Genomic DNA, 17,568 nt, shown 5'->3' on the forward strand with positions numbered 1-17,568 from the left:
TCTGGCTGAGGTGCAATACCCCTGTAGCAGCCGAATCCTCAGGGTGCTACATACTGCACTGTGGAAATTAAAGGTGCTGTATAAGCAATGCATAATAAATAATATGTCAGTGCAAAGAAGAAGATGCATTAGTTGCCCATAGCAACCAATCAGATTGCAGATTTCATTATAGTGGCTGTGAACAATAAGGGGTGATAGGGTGCCATGAGCAACAGCTCCCCTTTTCCTTAGCGCCACTTTGCTAAGTGTCCAGCAGCACTGCCCTATGACGAGCCCTGGTGCAGGGGTGGGTGGTCCCCAATCAGTGCACAGCACCCTGCGGCACAGGTGGGGTGGGCCTTTAAATCCCGTCCAGTTGTGCTCAGCTCCCGCCTCCCTGTCCGTCTCCTTGACTGTGCCCTTCCTGCAGCTCCACGCCGAGACGTCAGGGACCGGGGGAAGCGAGTGTGGCCGTGCCCTCCACGAATCCTGACGGCAAGGGCAGCTGGAGGACTCCTCACTGACAAGGTCTCCAGGGCTAATGGCGCCGAGGGTCCGTGCAATGCGGCCCCTCCGTACACCAGCGCTCTGCATCCTGAGGGTCGTCCCCCTCCATAGCCTCATAGGGGTCTGCAGCCACCATGGCACATGGAGATCTACATGGATCACACTGCACAGAGCCGGGGCTGCAGGTGGCACAGGGCGAGGGGTGGGCGCTGCTACAGCCGGAGGGAGGACATAAGGCTTTTCTGGGGGGATTTGCTGAAATTGGAAGGGTGTTTGCTTAGATTTATTTCGCACAAGTCGTTCTGTAAATGAACTCTTTCCTGCGGTGGTGAATTTTCTATTTTGTTTTTCAGGGGTTTTTTATACCTGTTTTCCCAGAGGCATAACCCTATGAGGGCTTGTTTTGTATGACACCATTCTAGATACCATGTAATACCCTGAAAAATGGGGAGAACAAAAAAATTCCAAAAGGGGTGAAGTGGTGGGTAGAAAAAACTACTTTTTGGGGTTCATCTTTACAGCCTTTATTATGTGGGAAAAAAATGTATGTTTTTTCCTCTTAGGTCATTGCAGTGATAGATAAGAGATTTTAAGTGGTTGTTGGAGGAAAAATTCAGCAGTATAAAACAGCAGGCATATGCAGTACCAGGAACTTACTCCAGTCAGGGTATGGAGTGAGATTTCTGGCATATGGAAGACCACAGCTTCTCGCAAATTAAACAAGCTACGCCGTCCCGCCCAAGATCCTCCCATTTTAACGTAGCTGAGTTGAGCCAAGAAATTCTTGGCTTTTTCAAAGCTTTTATGCCACTTTTTGGGTGTATAAGTCTTGATGAATCGAGGCCCATAGCAATGTATTTCTGTGCCAGTTTTGTGCAGATTGCTCCAGCTGTTTCCTGTCCAGCAGAGGTGTAACTTGACACTCATGGGCTCCCACTTACAATGTGGTGTTTCTTCTGTGGCAGTGGGGTCTTGGATCCTCATAGAATATGGGTACAACTAACACTGACTCTTTAGCTACACTCCTGCCTGCTATTGATCCTTATGGTTGCAAACAGTGAATGGAGATGTGGGCAACTATGGAGAAATGGCTCAAACATACGTTGTCACCAGGTGATTTGTTGGTGGTCCAGCAGTTGGGGCCCCCACTAATCTGTACAACTTTAGTCCTAGCTTGTGGCGAAGTCCTTAGACGTGAAGGCGTATTAGGATATGTCCACACACCATCCATTTTCAGAGTAATTGTGCTGCTATTGCTCTGGTTTCTGCTGTAAATACAGAAGATTAAATCCCCGGCACTAGTCACTGCGGCTCTTCTCTGGAGAAGATTGATACGATTTCATAAATCTCACCCCCTCGCTCGCTACTGTGATGGGTAGCAGATGTATGGATGTACCCTTACGGAAACTGACAGGTGCTTGTCCTGCTGGAGACTTGCCCCTTTTAAGGGAATGCTGCCATTCATTCATTAAAGGGGTTGTCTGGTACTTTTAAAAAAAAATAAATAAATAAATAATAATTTTATTTTTTTTTAATGATAAATAGAAGCTTCTTTTTAATTACCTTGCGCTGCTGATACTGCCTGTGAGCGGCGATATTGGTGTCAACACGTGACCCCCGGCTGCAGCCGGCGCTGACGTCATGACAAGTTGCAGCTGGGGGTCCCACTTCCGCGTTCCACTGGTGGCTGCTGAGTTGTGGGCTGGGTTATTCCCCTGCATCGCGCACGGTGGATGCTGGGTGTGACGTGGGGGAATAACCCAGCAGCCACCGTGGGGACCCCAGCGCTGAGTGACGCCTCACTTGTCGTGACGTGAGCGTGGGGTCACGTGTTGCCTGTGAGTGACCACCGATAGTGCCGCTCACAGGCAGTATCTGCAGCGCAAGGTTATTAGAAAGAAGCTTGTATTTATCATTAAAACACACTGGCATTTTTTTAAAAGTACCAGACAACCCCTTTAACCTCTATGGAGGTGTGTGTGTGTGTGTGGCGCATAGACAATGCGGAGACAGGTTGGCAGACAATCGGGGTGACCGGCTGGAAGTGCATATATGAATACTCCCTATCAATAATATGATATATCTACCAAGCACACCAGCCCTGAAATGCCACGTGTGTGACTCGGGCTATGGCCCAGTATATGCCTCCTTTCTCACTCTCCCTCTGTTAACTGATTTACAGAAAGGAATGTGACAACTGTCATGTGACCTATTAATCATTAATGCTTTAACCCTTGTATGACCATTTATTTTTTTTGTTATGGTTTTAGAAGCAAGACTGATCTCCTATGTTGCCCGGTGGACTATAGATTTCTGCAGATACGGATTCATAGGCTCTTCAGCATGCCTGGTAAGTGTCAGCACAAGGCTCTAGTGTGGTGCTGGGAGTCTGTGGGACTGAGGGATGTATGATCAGGTTGGGTGTACATGTGCAGATTTTGGCCCCAGTCACGTCCTCCCAATAAGTCATTAGTGAGCCGTGGGTGTGAGCTGCCATATTTTACTAGGATAGGAACCATGTGTACAGAAAACAAACTGATTCCATCAGAGCAAATAAATCCTGGGCTGTTCACAATGTTGCTCATTAACATCAGGTTTCCTGGACCTTTTTGTGTCTGCTCGGGGTACAGAGTATGACAGTCAGATCACCAGATGAGGGGATGCAGTGCAGACATTCTGACACTGTACTACACAAGTGTATTCATTACCTTCTCTATATAGAAGACAGACACTCAAAATTACAATGAAATGGTCTGCTAGGGGGCTTGGCTTGCAACAGAGTAGTGTTCTTAAAGGGAATCTGTCAGCAGGTTTTTGCTGTTATCTGAGCTACATGATGTAGGGGCAAATGGTCTTATTCCAGGGATGTCACTTACTAGACTGCTTTATAGTTTTGATAGAATCCCTGTTCTCTGCTGTAGATATAGCGGTGGCCAGAATGCTGAACTCTGTATAAACCCCACCCCCCCACCACCAATCCACACCACTGATTGGCAGCTTTCTGTGTACACTGCATTGTCAGCAAGCTGGACTGACTGGCATGTGACACCTAGTCCTGCATTGATGATCTCCTGTTGATAAAACACTGATTGTATTGAATCTACAGCAAGCTTCTGAGCAAATGACATATTTCTGAAATCGGGGTATCTGCGCTTACATTATGGTGCTCTGGGATTAACTAACAAAAACCTGCTGACAAATTCCCTGTAACCCCTTCACCCCTGGGTCATTTTCTGTTTTTGTGCTTTCGTTTTTTGAATCCCCTTCTTCTCAGAGCCATAACTTTTATTTTTTTATTTTTCTGTCAATACGGCCATATGAGGGCTTGTATTTTTGCTGGACAAGTTGTAGTTTTGAACGACACCATTTGGTTTTACCATATCGTGTACTGTGAGGTGAAGTTGCAAAAAAGTGCAAATTTTTTCCTTTTTTTTTTTTTTTTTTTTTTATATACAATGTTCACTAAATGCTAAAACTGACCTGCCATTATGATTCTCCAGGTCATTACAAGTTTGTAGGTGCCAAACATGTATAGGTTTTTTGGGATCTGAGTGAGGGCTTATTTTTTGCTTGCAGAGCTGATGTTTTTTATAACCATTTTGGGGTAGATACGATATTTTAATTTCTCGTTATTGCAATGCTGCGGCGACCAGAAAACTGAATTCTGGCGTTTTTTGATTATTTTTCTCGTTACACCGTTTACTAAATATATACTCTATTCTATTACACTCATAGCCTCCTGGCAATGACATCTGCAGGGGTCTCCTGCAGACCCTGGGTTGTCATTCCAACCAATCGGCAACCCACGGTCATGGGACAGATGCATTGGACTTATGACATACATCCACCGCAGCCATGTTAAATGCTGCGGGTGGATCGCGATTTTACCTACGGCTGTTAGGGGCACATGACAGCTGATCAGCTGTCATGTCCCCGGAAAGGTGCAGGCTCATCGCTGGAGACCGCACCAAAGGGAGAGACCCGATATGTGCGGCACATGTCAGAAAGGGGTTAATAAAGTGGTCTTTTGGTGATATTTCACCATTGTACAGACTAAAGCCCACCAGGATGGGGCAAGCATGGTATTCTTATTTAATAGATAAAGCAGAATAATTCAACTCGCAGTCCAAAAGAGCACTTGCTGCTCAAAACGTGTCGAAAGATGCCGCCTGTATTCTTCTTTTTTTTTTTTTTTTTTGTTAAACACACAATCTTAATCTTTGCTTCATGTAACTTGGAAAATAAAGTGCACTTTTTTGGACTCTGAGCTTGATTTTTCTGCTTTCTCTATTGGATGTTGCGCCCTCCCCAGGTGCTCCAGAAGTGTGGAACTGCAGGCAGTGAGCTGGATTTACTTCTGTGACTTATTGTTATTAATGTACCACTCTAGTGATAGTGCTTCTAATCCAAATTTCCTGCCCATAATCTTATACTCTCTTGCTGGCGTCTTCACCTTTTTATCGGTGCTGCTCTGTTCCCATGGCAGACCTCAACTTCTGACCACCGGAAGTCAGAAATAACGATCGCCAGCTCTCAATGAAGTCTGGGCACCAGAACAAGGCTCTCAAACTTGCATTGAATGGTGACCTCTAGCTCGCTCCAGCAAACACCTGAAGTGATCTGAGAGGTCACAAACTGCTGGAGACTGATTGGAGCAGCAGTGATAGAAGGTGAAGATGGTGGCGGGTATGTATAAGACTAAGTGTATGGAACATGGATTATAAGCACCACTCCAGCAGTAAAATTAAAAAAATAAAAAATCGCTGGAGTAGTGCTTTCAAGGGTTTTGTTTTCATCTTCCAGTTACCGACCAAGCCTTTGTGACCCTTTGCACAAATGACACATACTGTCAAGGTGCATTGGTGTTGGGGAAATCATTAAGGAATCATGAAACATCCCGCAAGCTGGTAGTAATGATTACATCTCCAGTCTCCGGTCGTATGAGGTAAGACCAGGCATAGATTAAGGCTATTCCTAGACTTTTCTTTTTTTTTGCTCACGTGTTTTAAAAAAAAAAAAAAAACTCTCTCAGGAAGAACACATTGCCGCTTTAAACCCTCTCGAGTTTCTCCGGTTGATCTAGTTACTAACAACTTCTGTTTTAATTGCTACATGCTAGAAAGTTTGTTGGTCTAGGCTTGCACTGATCAGAGACCTTTTATCTTTAAAGGGAATCTGTCCTCCCTGGGAGATATGAGACCTCTACTATGGCCATACAGGGTATAGGAAAGTAAATCTATACTTGCCTGTATGGCCCATAGTAGAGGTCTGCTTGCAGAGAAGTGTTTTTATCCACTCTGTTTTCCACAGGCTTGGTGTCCCCCGGATGCCAAGAAATCCTCACCTGTTTATTATTCCCTGAAATCCCTGCCTATATGCTTAGTTACCATATCCCTCCCCTGCTCATCACAGGGCCCTGTGACATGCAGGGGTGGGGGGGATATGCTAAAGCCCCTGGACGCCAAGCATGTGAAAACAGTTTTTATAAAAACGCATTTCTCTGCAAGCAGACCTCTAATATGGGCTATATAGGCATGTATAGATTTACTTTTCTATAACCTGTATGCCCATATTAGAGGTCTCCCAGGGGTTGACACATTCCCTTTAATAGAGAACTCTGGGCAGAACATATCACTGCGTCACTCCTAATGCAGGGCCTGAGTGAGGTGGTGCTTGACATGGGGAAGGATGGAGGGTGGGCCAAAATGCCATACGGAATCTTGGTACCCCTTCAGACCCTGCAGTAGACATGATACTATATATTAGCTGTGCCTTTAAGTGTTCTCCAACATTGAATACTAAACGGCACTACTCAGTTTCCATATATACGTCTTTTTTTAAGGGCAATTCTCAGCAAAGTTTTTGATGAAGTTTTGGAGGTGGACACTCTAGACAGTGCAGATCTGGTGCGGCTGTCCTTACTCAAACGTCCAGAACTTGGAGTAACCTTCACCAAAATTCAGTGTTGGACCCTTACCCAGTATACAAAGTGTGTGTACATGGATGCAGACACAATCGTAAGTGCACTTCTATTTCCTGTAATATGTTGTGTCCACAAAGTCTAGCCATAGATAACATACTTCAACTCTTTTTAAAGTTTTTTATTTTTTATAAATTATAATAGATTTACATTTTTCTGGCAGAAAAACCCACCACTTGCACCAATGGGCTGTTTTTAATACTTGTTGGGTTTCAGAAGATGGAACAATACTGTTGAGTATAAGACTATGTATGACACTATGTTGTATGTTTGTTACAGGCTCTTCGTAATATCGATGAATTATTCGATCGGGAAGAATTTTCAGCAGCTCCTGATTCTGGTTGGCCTGACTGCTTTAATAGTGGGGTGTTTGTCTTTAGACCTTCACTTGACACTTTTGGACGTCTTTTACAGTATGCAGAAGACAATGGCAGCTTTGATGGTAAGGTAATATTCAATATAGGGATATCTTGTAGCTCTTCCAATACTGGTCAAGAAATTCCAGAACTTTAAGTTCATGCCATGTAGTTTAAAGAAAAAGTCTGGATGACAACCAACATGGTGTCTGTCACAGCTTTATGCCTTGACAGATGTTCGGTCTACCTGTATGTAAAGCGGTGGAACTGGCTCATGTTTCTCCATATTTCTTGCAGGTGGTGACCAGGGCCTGCTTAACAGTTTCTTTAGCAACTGGGCGACATCAGACATCAGCAAACATTTGCCTTTCATCTATAACTTGAGCATTAGTTCTATATACACTTATATACCGGCATTTAAACAGTAAGTACCAGTGATCCAGCTGAATGTAACCGGGCTTCGTTTAGCAGGTATAACGGAGCTGAGTTATATGGCACAAGTAGTGCTGATATCTCAATGTTTGTTTGTTTTTTTAACCTGGAGTTTCACGTAGACCCTTTTAGACTTGTATAACCACTACATAAAATAAATTCTGCTCTTCTACACCTGCTCAGGACTGAATTTAGGAGTGCATAGGGATATCAAATGTTACATGACAATTGGAAACATGTGAACTGATCCTGTTCTAAGTCATTGTTTCTTATTTCTGTACAAGTAAAACTTCTATAGAATCTGTAACACCATGCCAGGGCCGGTATGTCACTCTCCACAAGTAGAAACGTTACCCCTTAGACCTCAGTCCCGAGCCTCTCACCTTGCCAAATCGGATCTGATATTTTGCACTGATGAGGGGCAATACCCCAAAACAGTGTCTGCAAATTGAAGTTCTGATTTGGCTAGTCTAAGTCCTATTGCAAGGCTCGTTAAAGGGTTGATAGTGACTTGTAGGATCGCTGCTTCCAACAAGTGGCGCTATAGCGTTCTGGTGCAAACTGCCTCTTCAGAGAGGAAGAGGACTAGAAGTCCAGTAATCTTCAGAAATGCCAGATAATTGCATAATTTGAGATTATTCAAGATTTTGACATGACTGAGTGAGAGGCATGTGACTTTAGACAGTATTAAAGGGGTTGTCTAGGATTATAAAAACATGGCTGCCTTGTTTCAAAAAAAAATAGCGTCACACCTTTCTGCGAGTGGTATTGGAGCTCTTTCACTCACATCAATGGATCTGTTCAGCAGCACCAGACATAACCTGTAGATGGTGCTGTCTTTGGAAGGAGGCAACAATGTTTTGTTTTTTTATTCTGGAAGACCACTTTAAATATATAGTCATCTACAAGTGGTTATAGTTTAATATATTTACTTAAATAACCAGGGTTTACTCCAGTCAATCAACTTCTGACAGGTAAAGTGAATAATTTCATTATCCCATGACTATGGCACCTGTCGAGCGGTGGTCACATAAGGTTCGTTAATATGTCTGAGTGCAAGGACTAGTCTGTGTGGTCCGAAACCACAGGAGAGCTACTGTAGCACATATTGGCAAACGTTATTGCTGGCTATGATGGTAAGAACACACTATCACAGATGCAGTGTGTCAACAGATGAGTCGGAGTGCCCATGCTGCTTCCACCACTGAAGGCAACTTACTATGGGCATGTGAGCATCGTAACTGAGCGATGAAGCAATTGGTGCCCTGGTGGTGTCACCTGCCCACGGGTGGGATGGCTGCCCTATGCACGGAGGACAGCAGGCAGTCAGAGGCTGTGATGCTCTGGGAAATCTTTTGGTCCTGGCATTCATGTAGCTGTTACTTTGATATTTGTCATAACTTGGGTACAGACCAGGTACACTCCTTCATGGTAGCAACATACCATAATGGCATTGTCCTTTTTCAGAAGCCTATTTGCCACACTACATAAGCTATTCAGGAATAGTTGGAGGAACATTACCTAAAGTTTAATGATTTGGCATCCAGATCTCAGTATGATCATCTTTGGGATGTCCAATAAGCAAAACAGATCCATAGGGGCCACACCTCACAACTTACAGAACTTCAAGAATCTGCTAACATTTTGGTGCAGATAGATGTGTGGCATCAATGTTCCAATGGCACAGGAGGATCTCTCAATATTGGGTCACCTCAATATCTTATTGAAATATTACTTGTATGTAATAAAGGAATGAAGTATAATATCTGCACATCTCTCTTACAGGTTTGGATCAGAGGCAAAGGTTGTTCATTTTATAGGTACCCCAAAGCCTTGGAATTGTAAATATAACCCGCAAACAAAATGGATTGTAGAAGAGGAAGCACTAAATGGAGATCAGCACCTTTTATTCCTTATCCACTGGTGGGAAACTTACATTTCTGACATTTTACCTTTATTAAAGGAAGAGGAGTTTAACACCACAGATGAGGTAAATCTAGGAGTCTGAGTTTGGACACTTTTTCTACCATCCGTTGGCATTTTAGAGATGTTATCTAAAATTGTCAGATTTATTGATATGCTAAGTTTTTGTTTTAAATTTCCTCCAGCATCAATGTGGAAAAATAGAACTTCAGATGAAAAATGAGAATCCGTCATCTGACTGCTCCGAGGGAGCTCATTCTGCCGATCCTGGGACCCCTGTAAGTATCTGCTGTTTGTTACTCATTGAATTGTTTGGATTTTTCTAGCACTGTATATATGCATGAAACAGAACTGGGATAGCTGTGGGAAAAGTTTACAAATATTTTGGTAAATTCTCCCTCAAGAATTTCCTTTTGTTTTTCTTAAGCACGCCCCCAAGTATGAGCAAGGTAATACAAAGGTGACACATTTATGAAAAATGATGCAGTGGTCAGTTCTGCTGAATTATGGACACACGCATCAAAGGGGCTAGAGTAGTTCCACCCTTTCTCATGTGGAAAAAGTCACTTTGTGTTTTAAAACTTAAATTCTGTAGGAACACTGATAGGGCACCAGTGTCTTTAGAGGTCCCACCAGAGTTACACCAGTGTCTTAGAGGTCAATTTATTTGAAATATTATGGTAGCAATGCCTACAGCGGGATTCAGGACCCTCATATCGGTTTGTCTACTTGTAACATTGGTAAAAGTCCCCCATAGTACTGTAAATGTATTTGCCCAGTCCCATTCATGGTAGAAAATGACAATTTATGCAGAAATCTTCTTTAATGCTCAGAATGAACGCGCTTTGTGGTTTCAATTACCTTGTATGGTAGTGTCAGTAATGGCATCCTCGTAACTTACAGCTATGGAAAACGTAAAATTCGCCGTAGATTGCAGGCAGTAGTCCACTGTCAATTGGTTCGCTGGGTAACTTGTGCATCACACTATTGTAATGTACCCAAAATGTTTCTGAACTTTATTAGGGAACGGTCTACAATCCTCCTAATGTATTAAAAGGGGGTTATCTGAAATATCTTGCCATAAACTGCACCTCTCCTTCTCGTAGTCGGTTTCTGGTATCTTGGCTCAGTCACTGAATGCTTACCGGTTGAAGGTAACTTTTCAGAATAGGTGGTCATTTCTGACTTTTATGACTTGAATCCTGTACGCTTTTTCTTTTTTCTCCTTCTAGCACTGCAGTCTCTAAACTTGTATCTTGTGTTTTTTTTTTTTTTGTTTTTTTTAACTCTGTAATACATTGTAAAGATAACTTTTGAGAACAGGGTTATGTATCTAACTGCTGTCTTTCTAGCAAACCAGTAGTAATTCTGAGCAGCGTGCACTTGATGACAGTCTTCAAGGTCAAGACCTACTCCCCTCTCAACTCTGCCCTGAGCCTGTAACTCAAGACTCCTTCCATATGGTATTTCCACTGGCTCTCCTCCATCACCTGCTTCTTCTACGCTATTCCTATATATAATTTTAACTTCCTTCTGCTTTCAGAATTGCCTAGAAATTAAAATGAAGGTGTCTTAGTATTTGGCCTTCTCCATGTAATCTGCTGCTCTCTCCATTGTAATTGTAACTTATTACTTTTTGCAGTAACACCATGGAATAAAATATTTTCAGATTCAACTTTATTATCCTGCTCCCTAAAGGGGTAATCCCATCTAGAAAAGGAGAGGCGGGGGAAGGTTCTGACTTGAAAACGGGACAGATGTCCCTCTTTGGCATTTCTTCTGCATGTCAGCTCTGTCACCTCCTGTGCGGAGAATTGGGACACTGCTCCATTCAGAGGATTATGGGTTGCCAGATTATTATGTGGGGGAAAATCTCTATTAAATATGGCAAGGGTCCTGGCATTAGACCTCCATCAATGAGGAGGTGATCCTATAACAGTTATATGCCATCACTTCCTATAATGGCACACTGTGGTGAAATTACATTAACTTCTGGTCTTCACAGTATCCAATCTTTAGTGCCTCCCTTATTATAAGCTATTGTCTGTTTTTAGGCAAAACTCTCTCAAATGCATAAAAATCAAGTCCTATCAGTTAATCTACAGCAGATGTGCTGATGGAATAATATATAAATGTTTTATTTCTGGTGTTATTGATTAGTGCTGCATGCATTTAGAACTGGTAACGGGGGTGTATAATTCTAGAAAACTGACCTCTATTCTACTGATGCTTTATAATACTCTTAATGATATTTTATTCTGTAGGAAAACTCATCTTTCTAAAGAAATCTGTATTATGGTTAGTCAATATGGCAGGTTTATTTGTCTACACATGCATTTAGTGATTCTATGGACCTTTGCATCCATTCATGAAGTATACACCCCCTTATATAAGGAAAGATTATTATTTTTTTGTAATCCTTTTTTCTTTTAGTGAATTATCACATTGTTCAGCAATCAATATCAATCATTTATATCAGATTAATGTCTAGAATGATACTACGTTACCCTCACAGTGCCTAAAGTAGTGTTCACACTTTTGGTCATAGCGACTTCCAGCCTTTGCTGTACAAAACGTACATCAAATTTGAGGTATAGAAAAAGGACATGACATGAATAGGGATTTATAAGAGATCTTAAATTTTACCAATTGGTCTTTATTCCCTCATCCAAGTAAATGGATCTGATATTGTATTTTTAAAAAAAAAAAATAAAAAAAAAAATCCCCATTGAAAAGGGGCTTTTGTTTTAAGAGGTGGCTGTATAGAAGACTTTCTAATCTCGTACAACCTTTTTAATGAAAGTGGTGGCAGGGGATTGTTTAAAATACATTGTCTATTACTTTGAAATGTGTTGAAGGGGTTATTCAGGACTTTGGTGGATTTTGGCTATGGGACTAAGAACTTGTCTGCATGTTCTGCCTTGCAACGATGTGTTCCACCTCAGATCTGTCATGAACCGCATCTACCGGCAATTTTTTAGCTTCAGGTGATGTCACGTCGACATTCTTCTCTTCTCGGATCCTTTTCTTCCGCTCTGGGGTGTCAGTGCTGATTTGCCTATAGGTAGTGGGGAGCCAGCTGTCCATCAGCATGACTGCAGTAGTGACTCCCTGTCAACAGAGCAGACTAAGTGAAAGAGCTGCTCTGTTGTGAGGTGACTGCTGCAGCCAATATTAGTAGACAACCTCTTTAAGCCAGATTCCAGCCCCTGCTTTTGACTATGGATCCACCTTTCAGTAATAGTTGGCTCCAGGGGCTGTAGTATTAGATTTTTAAACAGAACATAGTGCTGGACATCTTTTTGAAAGCCATTTGTACCAGAAATGGCAAATTTACTTCAGGATTTTCTGCACAAAACATACATTTGAGAATAGAGTATAGGCACAATGGTGGAATTGTCAGGAATTTGAACCCCATTTCACATAGTTCCTTGAATAACTGCATTGTAAAAGTTAGACTGACGCTCCTCCTTTGACACTGGAGGAAGACTCAGAAATCTGAGGCTGCTGAACATGTGAGCTTACTGCTATAGTATCCCCAACATGAGCAAATTGTATCGAGGACCCACAATAGGAAATGTCCATTCCCCCCCCCCCCCCCCCCCCCCCCCCCAAAAAAAAAAAAAAGAAAAATTCTTTTTTAATGATTATTGGTTTTATTTAGGCTCACCTTTCCAAGTCTGTTTCGGAATTATCCATCCAAGAAGCTGAAGAAGCACTAAGAACTGAGGAAGAACGTAGGAAATGGGAAGAAGGGCACATCGATTACATGGGGAAATATTCTTTTGACAATATCCAAAAGAAGCTGGATCGATTTCTACAGTGACTTCTCTTCCATTACCTCTAGAAGGGTGCTGATGTTTTTCATTATTTATTGTGCAGTGGCAGGATTATGTCTTTGATTTACTTGCATTTTTGCCAATTAAATTGGGATAAAATATTTTGTATTAAGTCTCCATTACTATATAAAACTGTAGAAAATTATACGGTTAGCCAAGCCTTCGCTCATAGTTCATCACTAATCCAGCCCTGAAAGGCTTATGTTAGGGCAGCTGTCAGAATCCACTCCATAAAATGAAGAATCGTCTAAACCACATGAGTACAATTACTGTACTAATCAACAATTCACCGGAAACATCAACCATATAGATAGTAGGATGAATGCCAAAAAATGGACAGACTAGATAATTGAAAAATCATAAAACTACAATGATGTAGCCATAACCTTATGGATAGCCAGAGTCTGCATTAGATGAGAGCATTACCCATACAGATCATTCCCCAAGTGACAACACATATAAAAAGCATGGGTGCATAAGGGAGGGTTGATGTATTTGTATAATTTATCAACTGTCGGTGTGCTAAACTCAACACATTTCCCCCTTTTCTAGGTTCATTAAGAGTATATAAAGCGCTGAAGTTATCTTGAGATATGGGTGGGATGATACCAGAAGTCACCGCATGGCACATGGAGATGATATTCTCCATAATTGCGGATATAGGCTGTGGAATACGCCCTGCTAGTATACTCACGTAGCGGAAGTAAAGGAGACCTGCGTGTGCTTCAATATGCGTTCAACCGCAGGCGCATGCGTAAATCTATTGCACATGACCCTGAAACGACATTGTACCAGCCTGATGGTAAAAATATATTGTTCCCCATCAAGATGAAATAAAACTAATGGAAATTATCCTAAAATAAGGATTCTGATATGAGCAGAAACACCAGTTGGGGTCAATGTATTAAAGCTGGATTTCATAATCAACTAATCCAGAAGGGCAAAATACACTTAAAATGCAATTGTTCATTCAGATCGTTAGCAGCAATGGAATACATACAATGAATCCACTTGGTCTACTTCTGTGTGTTTTAAAAAAATTATATATAATTTTTTTTTTTTAAATCACAATTTGCCTTCCATGACACGGGTTAAAAGCCCCTCCCCACTGTCTGTTTTCCTGTCCCCTTTGGGGTATGGAGAGGTCCTGCAGTGCTGTCCAGCCAGCAGGGCAGCATTGTGCAAAAGACATACTTGCTGGGCGTCGGTCGGGGTGCGCCCTCCTCCCTCGATGCTACTCCCGTTTGGTACTGTCCCGGTCTTCTTGCGCCCCATTGAGGGTAAAGCAGGCCAGGTGATCTTCATGCCAGAGGCCTGTCTCAGCTCTCCAGCATCTCCCCCTTCCTCCGGCGGTCTGAGCGTGCGCACAGGAAGTGATTGTCATCGCAAGGCAGACTTTCTAAGCAGAAAGGACGTCTAGCCCGAAGAATGGAGCCTAAATCAGGTGTTCCAGTCACTAGTAGCAAAGTGGGGTCTTCCCGAAGTGGACCTGTTTGCCAGTTGCCTAAACGCAAAGGTTCCTCTATTCTTTTTGTTGGACAGAAGGGACAATGCCATGGAATTGGATGCATTAGCTCATCCCTGGCATTTCAAACTGGTTTGAGTTTCCTCCAATCCCGCTACTGTCAAAGAATTATCCAGAGCATCCGGTTAGAGAAAGTTACCGCAATTCTAATGGAACCTCTATGGCCCAAAAGGCCTTGGTTCGGAGGCATCGCAGATCTTTGCCTGGACGGTCTGGTGATGTTTCCACAACTCAACAACCTTCTCACAGGGACCCCTATTTCATCCAAATCCTCAGTGGCTGAACCTTGCAGCTTGGTTACTGAAGCTGAGATCCTAAAATCCAAAGGTCTTTCAGAAAAAGTGGTAAGGACTCTTCAACAGAGTAGGAAACAAGTAACCAATGCAATATACAGAATCATTTTCTATCCTGGTATGCTCTGGATACTCCTGATCCCTTGTACCCTAACATAGCTCGAATCCTTGATTTTCTTCAGAGTGGATTAGAGTTGGGTCTTAAACCTAGGGCTGAAATCCGCACTTTAAGAGTACTAAGTGTGGTGTTTGATCAAGATCTGGCCTATCTCAGATGGATCAATAGATTCATGATGTCGGCATTCAGACTTCACCCAAGAATTAAGATTCATATCCCAACCTGGTATCTAAATGTGGTACTCAAGAGTATAACTCTCTCTCCATTCGAACCTCTATCACCATACAGTCTCTCTCTCACAAGACAGCCTTTTTAGTAGCCATCTCCTCGGCTCAGAGTGCAAGAACTACAGGCTCTCTCCATCAGAGAACCTTACATGACTGTGTCCAAGGATAGAATCACACTGACTGGACCCTTCATTTCTCCCAAAGGTGGTTTCAGATTTCCATCGTTCCAAGGAAGTCATCCTTTCCTTGTTCTACCAGAACCCTTCTAATTCAAAGGAAGCAGAGTTCCATCTTCTAGATGTCCGCAGAGTCGTTCTTATCTTCAAAAAACTGAATCCTGGAGACTAGATCACAACCTCTTTATCCAGCACTCAGGGCACAACAGAGGAATAAAGGCAGCCAAATCCACTGTAGCAAACTGGATCAAGAAAGCCATCAGCGGAGCCTACATCAACCAACAGCTAGATCCTCCAATAGTCCTGAAGGCACAGTCTACCAGGTCTACATCAGCTTTCTGGGCCGAGAAAGCGGGCGTATCTTTAAAGTAGATTTGTAGGGCAACTACATGGTCTTCCCTTTACGCATTCTCTAAACATTATAGATTAGATCTGCCATCCAATAAGGATTTAGCCTTTCGTAGGAAAGTCATCCAAGCTATTGTCCCTCCCTAATGTAATATCGTTGGTATTCCTCCAATGCTGTCGTGGAAAGCGTATTGAGAAAATAGAATTAGTCCTTACCGGTAATTTGTTTTGTAGGAGCCTTCCATGACATAACAAATTTCCCTCCCTATGTGGTTCTTGGATTTCCATATAAAGTGTCAGGTAACCATTTTTCCAGGTGATCTTGGTAAACACTGGGGATTGACGGTGAGGAGGGGCTTTTAACCTCTGTGTTCCTGTCCCCCAATATGGCGTGGACGACATCCTCCAATGCGGTCGTGGAAGGCTCCTAGAAAACAAATTACTGGTAAGGACTAATTCTATTTCCCCCCTCTGAGTGAGGGAGTTACAACTTCTTCAATAATACGTGAAAACATTTAAGGGGGCCCCCACCCCACCATGTACTTCTCTAATGCGCTTTGAGAGAAGGGGTCTACCTGGCATGTTGGAAAATTCCCCAAGTGATCCCCAATTCTCTTCCTTATTTTGGTTATGCCAATATAATCTACAGGGCGAGAACATTTTAAAGGGAGAAACTACAACGGCCATTTTGCAATTTGTGAAATGCTTACTCTTATACACTTGTTTTGTGGTGATGCTTCCAGTGGTTTTGAAAGTGTCAATGTATTGACAGTATGAACAGCCACCACATCTGAAAGTACCTAAATTTCTTTTGTCCAACCAGGTGCCTGCCCTTTTAAGTGTTTAAGCACTATGGAACAATTGGTCGCTAATTGACCTTTTTCTGATCGTGATTGCTGGTGTAGGAGGCAGGTCAAAAATGTCCAGGTCTGTGTTGAGAGCCCCAGTGTTTTGAGAACGTTCCTCACCTCTGAAGCTTGATCATAAAATGTACCGATAATTCTGAAGAAAGTCCCACTCATCAGTCTTTATATTACGTCTACGTTTCCATAGAGTCAGCGTATAAAAATGCATAATTCAGGACTTGAGGGTATCCCCTCTAAAGTAACCTATTTTTCAGTTGTCACTAGTTATGAGCGAGCATACTCACAAGTACTCGCCTGAGCATCTGAGTACTCGAGATGCTAGGAGCTCATCGAGTAATTGCGAGATGCTCAGGCGGATGCTCGGGTCCCCTCCCTGCATGTTTGGCGCTCTTTAGAGCGCCAATGAACATGCAGGGATTGCCTGCCACTCACTGTAATGCCGCAGCCATGGTTCAGCGGTTTCTCAAATCCTACCTGGAGCAGCCGGATCTGCTTGTTAAAGTACACCGCCTGTGTACCCATTTTAGAAAGTCGCCTACAGCTTCCGCCGCCCTTGCCGTGTTTCAGCAGCGTTTGCAGCTTACGGCTCACAAACTGGTGTGTGATGTCCCCACGCGTTGGAACTCTACACTGCAAATGTTGTGAAGGCTTTGTGAGTAGAAGAGGGTAGTTGTTGAGTACCAGCATCAATAAGGCTGTCGGTATTCAGTTCAGACTCCACACAAGACCTCAGGAGTGGACATGAATGTCAGGCATAAGTACCATCCTCCAAAACTTTGAGGACTCCACCAAGATGGTGAGCGGCGATGACGCCATAATTAGCATCACCATCCCGCTTCTCTATCTTCTGAAATGCTCTCTGCTCACAATCAAAGAGGATGCATTTGCAGGCGGAGCACGAAGAGATGGAGCAAGGAACCATACAGGGTGATTACACACAGCCCAGCCTCATCTCATCCCAACGTGGATTGTGTGACAATGAGGAAGAGGAGGAGGAAG

The 17,568-nt window shown here is 42.9% G+C and overlaps 1 protein-coding gene across 4 annotated transcripts; it reads left to right on the forward strand.

The window, feature by feature from the left end:
* Positions 1-335: 335 nt before the first annotated feature.
* Positions 336-13,117, forward strand: LOC141272699 (glycogenin-1-like). 4 transcript variants are annotated; one of them, XM_073683672.1, is made up of 10 exons: positions 337-532; positions 2,757-2,836; positions 5,290-5,431; positions 6,329-6,503; positions 6,746-6,908; positions 7,120-7,246; positions 9,040-9,244; positions 9,363-9,455; positions 10,530-10,640; positions 12,842-13,117. In XM_073683672.1, exons 2-10 carry the CDS (start codon positions 2,830-2,832, stop codon positions 13,001-13,003), a joined length of 1,185 nt encoding a protein of 394 aa, XP_073539773.1. In that variant the 5' UTR covers positions 337-532; positions 2,757-2,829; the 3' UTR covers positions 13,004-13,117. The 4 variants fall into 4 exon arrangements, with proteins under 4 accessions (XP_073539776.1, XP_073539773.1, XP_073539772.1 ...); XM_073683671.1 differs by having other exon boundaries at positions 337-507; XM_073683673.1 differs by lacking the exon at positions 337-532 and adding an exon at positions 850-967.
* The last annotated feature ends 4,451 nt before the right edge of the window (positions 13,118-17,568 follow it).

This window comes from Phyllobates terribilis, unplaced genomic scaffold, assembly GCF_046119375.1.
Source record: "Phyllobates terribilis strain yellow unplaced genomic scaffold, ASM4611937v1 Scaffold_5__5_contigs__length_657084704, whole genome shotgun sequence".
Classification (NCBI taxonomy): domain Eukaryota; kingdom Metazoa; phylum Chordata; class Amphibia; order Anura; family Dendrobatidae; genus Phyllobates; species Phyllobates terribilis.